The sequence below is a fragment of the Capsicum annuum genome, chromosome 11 (assembly GCF_002878395.1).
Source record: "Capsicum annuum cultivar UCD-10X-F1 chromosome 11, UCD10Xv1.1, whole genome shotgun sequence".
In the NCBI taxonomy this organism is placed as follows: Eukaryota; Viridiplantae; Streptophyta; class Magnoliopsida; order Solanales; family Solanaceae; genus Capsicum; species Capsicum annuum.
The window spans coordinates 230,260,161-230,269,023 of NC_061121.1; the positions used below are offsets into that span (position 1 = coordinate 230,260,161).

Sequence of the window (8,863 nt, forward strand, 5' to 3'; positions counted from 1 at the left end):
GAGGGGTATTTTTGAGCCAAAAAACTAACGAGGGGTATTTTTGCTCCATTTCAGATTGTTCAGGGGTATTTTTGACCCATTTTCATATTTTTTATAATATCAATGTATAAAATTTTAAATGCATTTTTTATTTACCTGATAGATTGTCTGTACTTCTTTCATATAATAAAGTACTGAGAACAACAAATTAGTAATAGTGGTCAAATTTGTGGTCTTTTTCATTTATAATTTAAATTTCATCAACTATAAACTAAGGATGTTAGGTGAAATAAGAATTAAAATGCAAGAGGAAGCGACTTTGAGGAAAATAAAAAGTCAAAAAATGCTGAGCACAATTCTTTGTTGAGTTTAAACGACCACAAGTATTATACTTGTGGTGCAAAGAAATACATAATATAATAATAATATTCAGAAAAAACAAAAAGCCAACAAATTCTCAATGCCGGATTGTATTGGTAGGGGTGTTCATGGGTCGGTTTGGGTCGGTTATTGGTCAAAACCATAACCAAGCCAACTTAGTCGGTTTTTAAATTTCTAAAACCAAACCAAACCAAACAAAAAAATAACCGTCGGTTTGGTTCTTGTCGATTTAGTTCTTTTTTTTTTTCGGTTTATAACTTTAGCTAATGATAAAAGTTGATTTTTTTTTTTTTTTTAAAATCCAATCTAACATATGAAAAGTTAATCGAGTGTTGTATCTCAACCTTGAAGCTAAGATGTCAATTGAGTGCAGAGCTGAAGCCGGCCCTCTTTAGGGGGTTCGTTCGAACCCCCTTTGACCGAAAAATATACTATTTATACATGATTAAAATTATTTTTTATGTGGTTATAGTAGGTGTTGAACCCCTTCGACTTAGTTTTCTTTGAATATTGAACCCCCTTACTTGAAATCCTGGCTCCACCTCTGACTGAGTGTTATACTTCAGCAAAACTATGAACAACACTATATGAATGCTTCTACAAAATTATTTAAAAACTATATTTAACAGAATGATATGATAAACCCCCCAAAAGGTGAGCACATAAACTTCTTGCTCAACAAGGTTCAAAAAGAAAGTTAAAATTAATGATTGTCTATAATCAAATGAATCTCAGCTATAAATTTTAATATACAACAAGATATTATTTTCACAATTAGTATCATTTGTCATTCTAAGTGAGAAATTCACTTAGAATCTCATAAGGTACTATCAACAAGATGAAGAAATGATTTAATGCGTTACGACTAAAATTAAATCATGATTAAAATATAAAATATAATAAATATTTATATTGTATTTATGAATAATACATACATAATTATAATATATAGATATATCGGTTCGGTTTGGTTATTTTGTCGGTTATTTTTAGAGTAAAATCAAACCAAACCAAATTAGTATCGATTTTTTAAAATTCAAAACCAAACCAAACCAAACCTAACCAAATATCGATTTTTTTAATCGGTTTGATTTGGATCGCGGTTCGGTCTGGTTAATAACCAAACCATGAACATCCCTACTGTATTGGTTCAATACTGATCTGAATTGCTTTGTTCACCTACTTTTATAAAAATACTTAACAAGAAGAAAAGGGTATGGTTTCACATGTATATACGTATCCAAGATGAGTCAAATGTCACAAAAGAGATGTGAATTATCATGTATATATGTATTCAGTACGCTATTTGTTAAAGTGTTGTATTTAATATATAATATATTATGTTAATTTATTTATTTTTATATCTATTTATTATTAATTAACACTATATATACGTGCAAAGCACGTACTCTAAACTAGTAATATAAAATGTACTCGAAAATTACATCTCTAAGAGTAAAAAAATAAATTTGTTGCTTGTAAGATGCTCTTTTCATTTGTTGGTATTATTTAATTTGGGACGCAATCGTGGTACAAATAATTAAGGGCAAACAACATAAATTTTGACTGTTTGAAGCTTAATTATAGAAAATTTCGATATTTTACCAAATTACTGAAAATTTTGATTTTGAATCTGTCGAAATACATAATTAGCTCCCGATATATCCAATGAAAATACATAATTAGCTCTCAATATGTTTTTTTTGATTTTGAATTTACCGTTACATAATTAGCTCTCGATACATCCAATAAAGATACATAATTAGTTGAGATTTTTGTAATTACTTTGTAGGTGTGGAGATTTGCATAAAGATAGTTAAGTAACACAAAGGGTTAGTAGGTAGGAGTATGTCCGTAATAATCGGGACGAGTGCTTTGTTTGTATTTGTACTTGTAGTTTCTTGTTCGTGGTGTTTTGTGATGTCTATGATTTTTATATAGCTAATTTATAGTATTACCTTGTTAGTGTCTCGTTTTTTTTTATTATCTAGCGATGTGATATCCCCTTGTTGTTCTTTTATGTTTTTTGATTGATATACTGTGATCTTCTTGAGGCGGAGATCAATCGAAAACAACCTCTCTACTTCATATGAGGTAGTGGTATGGACTGTGAACACTTTACCCCTCCCAGACCCTACTTTGTGAGAATATACTGGGTATGTTGTTGTATTCAAAAGTAACTCAAAGGGGTTGTTGCAATTTCAAAGCCTGCAATGTCTACAACCCAAATGCCACTACTATACAAGTTCATAGAGAAGATAAAAAAATGACTCCTTTGATGGCTCTCTACAGAGACGTATTTAAGATTTGAAGTGTATTGATTCTAAAACATAACGCTTTTCGCTTATAGGATTCTTGATAGTAGATAATTTATACATATCAAGTGAATTTCTCCGCAGCTGTGGCTCTAAGCACGCCTGTATTCATCTCCGCAGTCGCCAATAATTTTTTGAAGATCTTTACCTTTGTTTGTAACTTGTAGGATGCTGCTAATGTCTTCTTCATCAAGAACAAGAGAAAACACCGCGTTGGCATCTTTAATGTGTTGTGACAGACCGAGCCTAACCCCGATCATTGAGCCTGCCACGGCTGGCTGCAGTTTTGCAGCAGATTTTGTCGAAATGAATAAAAAGAGTTGACATGAATCTTTTTTTGAGTTTAAGTTATATACACCCGTCAGTGTAAAGTATCATTTACGCTATCAGGTCAACCTAATCTGTCTTATTCTCGAGAGTAAGAATTTTACAGTTACGGAGGCTTGCCTATTAGTGTAACGAGTACTTTAAACTGACGGTGTATATAACTTAAACTCATTGTTTTTTTTTCCGGTATGCAAGAAAATGATGAAAGCTCGAAAGTACCTGATCCAGTATATATCTCACAGAAACTGTTGGAATGGAGACTCCATGTTTGTTAGCCACATTTTTCAGTGTCCTGAGCAACTCTTGGAACAGACTCCACCCGCCCCAAGCGTCAACCATCTGCAATTTTTTTGAAACACAGAAATTTGTTGATCTAAATACCTCTTATAATCCAGAAACAATATCCGCTGTAAAAAAGAAAAGCATTTTCAATGCCGATAAAACAGGAGGACACACAATAAATACAGTTCGTTATGCTCAACTTTCTTATAGCCTACGCGAATCCAGGATTTGAGCGTTATGAGTTTTATGTGCATATTCAGTGGATTTCCCAACAAATATACAGGGATTAGATGAAAGTTAGTAGGTTCTGCCCAACCCGTACTTCCAATTACCCCGTGCCCGGCCCGGATGACCTGGTCCCGTGCCATCAATAAATGGAGTAAAAGAGAACCCTCCATCTTATCTATGTTCCTGGTACTCACAACAATACTTTCTATGTTGGAATAACACATTCAAACATTACTGCAAGAAGTAGTTTTTCCAGGGAAAATTACCCTTTTGTACTTCTGTAGTGAAGGAGTGTTCAATGGAGGGCCAGCAAATGGTATCGTTAAGTTGGTATCGAGGAACTTTTCAGATAATAATCCTCCCATTACTGTTCCATACCTGCATTCAAAGCAAATTCAAAAGTACATCAGATAGTGCAGTCTGTTGTATAAAGTAGCACTGACAGTCATTTAGGGGACAGAAAATGCCGGTCCTTTTTCGGTTGCAGAATTACTGAAAGGTAATAAAGGAGATGTTCATTCATTCATTTTTTTTTTCTATCGAGAAATCTATTTGGAGCCAACCATTGGGACCACCCGCAACCTCTGGAAGTCAAGGATGATGGGTCTGCCCCTCTACCCTTCACTTATATACTAGGCTTAGTTTGTTTGGCGTAGGACTTGAACCACGTGACCTATTCCACTAAGTCCCTCAACCTTTGCCAAGTGAGCTAGGCCCTGGCATGAATGATATGCACATTCTAAGAATCCCAGAATTAGAGAACACTAGACTGAATCTGAATGCAATCTCAAGCAGTTATACCAGCATGCGGCAGGCCTGGGTGGATGCTATTAGACAATCACATTAACACATTATGTGCATCATTACAGCAATTGTTGCAGCCTAACAAGTTTTGAGAGGGAGAGAGAGAGAGAGAGAGAGACGTTATAAGCTTGACTCCTGTAAGCTGACAAAGCTCTGCCATTTTCTGTTGAGGGCGCATGTCAACGATTGAATGTTGTACCTACAGAAACAAATCCTTTTACTTCAGAGCTGAAAATGCGGAGTAAAGGACGGAACAATGAGAACTGCCAAGAACTCAGTACCTGATTGCTAACAACCGGAATCCCATTTTCCAGAATTATCCTTAATCTCTCAGTGTCGAAATTAGTCAAAGCAATGGTCTTAATCTTGCCTGCATATCAGCTGTGTCACTATATAGCCTAGTCGACAACTCTGAGACGAAAAGCTCCAAAACTACAATATACAACTAACCTTCTCCTTTGAGATCTGTGAGATGCTTTAATGCGTCTAAGTAACCAGGATTAGAGTAGTCCCACCTGGTGTTCAAGCAGAACAGAAGTGAGTAAGAGAAATTTATGGTGTTCAAGCAGAACAGAAGTGAGTAAGAGAAATTTATCTCAGAAAATCGAAAACTTCAAGGAAACTAAATTTCATACAAAATAAAATGATTATGTAGTTGCCCTTGATCTATTGTCTAGTGCCACTTAAAGTATACTCTTTTTGTACTAAACCAAATTAAACCCCGAGAGAATAAGAAGAGCGTAACTCCTTGGTGCAATTTCATATCCAACCATCAGATTAGCCGTCTATTTTAATTTACCACTGCCATTTCGCAACACTTGAACAATGACATTGAGTTGAATTTTAACAAAGACGACGGGTGGTTATTACCAATGAAATTGAAGCATGTCCAAGGATGCAACATCCATCCTTCTTCTTGAAACATCAATGCTCTCACTGACAAAACTGCGGGTCATCTTGACTGGTGGTGGCACCCATTTGGTAAGACTGCAGAGCAAAATCAGAAGAATAAATCACGGTTGAATTCTTCCTTCAAGCTAACACGGAGCATTCTATGCATTGATTTATTGAAGTCTAAAAGAGCAATTACATTCTACTCACTAACCAATCTTAATAAAGAGATATGCCTTTGTTACTTACCCTCTCACAGTTTCTTGAAGTTCTGGTGGGCGCTCTCTGCGTACTCTGTTAATGAAGATACCATAAAGATCTTCGGCAGGTCCATCTGCAATAGCCAACCATGATAAGAAGACATTTACATTCAAGTTTAGTTTACGTGATCCAACACAAAAACTTCTCTAATCCTACAAAATATATTCCCTTAAAATGTATCAACATTACTAGTCCGATTAATACAGTACAAGTCACGTGCCACGTAGAAAGCAATCCACTAGCATGAAATTATGAAATAAAGCAATGTGGCATAGTCCGTATTAGATCTTTAAGCTTAGTCCAGTACAGATCCATCCTAAACCAAAGAGTGGGGCTAAGCGAGGGGCACAGCGATATTCAAATTTAAGCTTTACATATATCAGCCAAGTCAAAAGTGTTAAGTCCAGCATCAGCATATTGAAGCATCGCATCAACTGCACTATCTCGTTCTATTCTTCCCCATCCACCACTAGTCTGCCACATCCCATTGACAACTCTACATATATCCAATGAATCTTTCCCATACTTAACTATAGCCCTTTGCTTATCTTCAGTAAACAAGCACCCAAATGTCCTTGGCATTAATGTTCTTGCTTCATTTACTCTAAAAGACTTAATCTTGATTGAGTACAAAGATAACTGACAAAAACTGTTGCTCAAGAACTCTGCCATTCTTGATCAGTAAAATAGTTTAAAGGGTAGTTGAACAACTATCCCACTTTACTTAGCCATTAGTCACTGGTTCATTTTTGATCTTTTAGCTCCTTATCCATTGTCTGTCCAGTAATTTTTGAACTACTTTTCTAAATTCCCTTTTCTTTCTAAAAATAGAAAAATAACTTAAATAGCCGTCCACCCAAAATAACATGTAATATATACATACATTATATTGACTAGTGTTTGTAAATAGTTTTGACCGAGCAGTAATTTCTTTTTTGGATTTTCCCTCTTTTGGGGACATAAAAAACTCAAAAAGAAAAAGATTAATGCAATTGACTAACATACCCTTATTAAAAAATGAACACTGTTGGCATGAGAGGACCATAATAAAACAACATATATTTAGTACTACTAAAATTGAAAATTCTCAAATGAAAAAGAGGTTAAAATAGGGAAGACGTGTCCAAATATAAGACACAAGAACATCTAAACATAGAATAATATGCCACGTATGAGGTTAAAATGACAGCCCAATCACTACTTGCCACATATCAAGCCGCGATAAAATCAGAATTTTCACTACAACGACGTTTCGTAATATATATAAGAACAGTATTAACTAGAATATACAAGTAACACTAACATTAGCTAATCTGAAATTATTTATTATAGGCACAATATATAAATATGTCCTTCAGCTTCACTTCATATTACATTTATAACCTTCAATTTTGGGTGTAATTTGTACTTAAAACTTGCATAAAGTTGAACAAGTAGGCACATATGACATCCTATATAGCCAATTCTTATCCTACATGGCATCCTAGATGTATTATGTCACGTAGAACATATATATATGTCTATTTATGCATATTCAAAATTAAAGATCAGAAACATAATTTGAGATCAGGTTAAATGATATGTATTAGTTCTGATATGCATTACTTTATTATCTAATATATAAAACTAATACATGTATTATATTTTTCTAATGCACACCTAAAGAGTTCTCAAAATATAAAAAGTAGGCCATGCCAAAAAGGCAAAGGCATTCAAAAGCTACTAACCCCAATGTCCCAAATGTACTAAAATTTACATATTTAGAATCGTAAAAATGAAATGAGCAATATAAATTTAATTTTTTGTCGAAACGGGTTCGAATGAAGTAAAAGTGAAGGGGTAAAAATGGAAAATATTCATACAGTGATCCGCCATGTCGAAAGTAGAAAGACCAGCATCAGCATAATCAATCATAGCCTGAACAGCATTATTCCTATCAATTCTTCCCCATCCACCACTCGTTTGCCACATCCCATTCAACACTCTGCATATTTCCAGCTCATCTTCTCCGCTCTTCAACAATTCCCGACGATTCTCCTTCACCTCCGCCGCCGACGGCGTCGCCGCCGTGCAGCACCGCGCCGGCGCCGCCCATTTTCTTCCACTGCTCGTTACGCTTGTGCAACTTCTAATGTAGATTAAAGGAGTGGAAATGAGTGTCGAACTCATTTTTTTTTTTGCTGTGAATTGAAGAGAACCTTTTGTTTGTCAGATTTTGGATACGTATTTGTCTAATGACGATTATAACCCTATGTTGCTCATTCCGTTACATTTTATGTGATATACTTACGGAATATTGATGTTTAAGAAAAAAGAAAAAAATTGGTAATTTTTATTATTACCTTTAATTAAGTGAGACTATATAAGTGATACCAATAACGATAAAAAGTGAAATTGTGTTTTTAAATAGTTATCAAATTAAAAAAACATGACATTTTTTTTTAGTACGAATCAAAAATGAAATGATGACATATAAAATGAAACGGAGGGAGTAAAAATAGGCATAATACATAAATATACCCTTTAACTTGATCTCAGATTGCAGCTATGAGCTCCAACTTTGGATTTACACAAGTAGACATTTAAACTTATAGTATAAAGTTAAATGAGTAAACACATGTGTCCTATATGACATAATACATGTAGGATGCCACGTAGGACATGACTTAACCATGTAGGACGCCACATAGGACGCACATGTCTACTTATTCAGCTTTATATGAATTTAAGTACATAATTATGCATACACAAAGTTAGAGAACATCAAATGGAAGTTGAAACTAAGTTAAAAGACATATTTATGTATTATGCCTAAAAAATACTACATTGTACAATCCAGTATATTTATTAGAAAAATCCTTACTTTTTTTGCATTTGCTTATAGAGCCTCCAATTTGCCATCGTGATACGAGACAAGACAAGGGAGGCACGAAACACACACCAAAAATAGTCCACAAGTTCAAGAACCGAGGACCATTTTGGTGACCAACTCTCGGATTCAACAAACAACCAACAAAATGAGATAAACAAGGGTGTATAACATACCAAACACAGCCACCCAAACTAAGTTAACAACACGTAGAAGAAGAACACAACAGTATTGTAACAACAACTCACAGATTCCCTAGAAATAAGAACAAATTAGTACAAACGATTATTAGAATAAAATGAACAAAGGATAGATAGTTAGACCTTGGTTGGTATAATCTTAAGAACTCAAGGACATGTGATACTCTTGGACCCTTAACACTACACACAATGGTTAACCTAACTCTTACGTTGACACAAGAGGGACTTTATCTCCTCCAAACACCAACTTCTCAAGCCATAAATGCAATACTAGTGATTCCACACTAGTATCACCCTAGTTTCGGGTTGCCTCCTAAAGAGAAGAG

General features: G+C 34.6%; 1 protein-coding gene across 2 annotated transcripts; it reads right to left on the reverse strand.

The window, feature by feature from the left end:
• Positions 1–2,619: 2,619 nt before the first annotated feature.
• Positions 2,620–7,793, reverse strand: LOC107848155 (flagellar radial spoke protein 5). Of its 2 annotated transcripts, none has more exons than XM_016692847.2 (9): positions 7,331–7,793; positions 5,457–5,541; positions 5,187–5,303; positions 4,767–4,831; positions 4,598–4,686; positions 4,436–4,515; positions 3,779–3,890; positions 3,222–3,341; positions 2,620–2,953 (listed from the first exon to the last, which is right to left on the reverse strand). In XM_016692847.2, exons 1-9 carry the CDS (start codon positions 7,635–7,637, stop codon positions 2,768–2,770), a joined length of 1,161 nt encoding a protein of 386 aa, XP_016548333.1. In that variant the 5' UTR covers positions 7,638–7,793; the 3' UTR covers positions 2,620–2,767. The 2 variants fall into 2 exon arrangements, with proteins under 2 accessions (XP_016548333.1, XP_016548334.1); XM_016692848.2 differs by lacking the exon at positions 7,331–7,793 and adding an exon at positions 5,843–6,321.
• Positions 7,794–8,863: the final 1,070 nt, after the last annotated feature.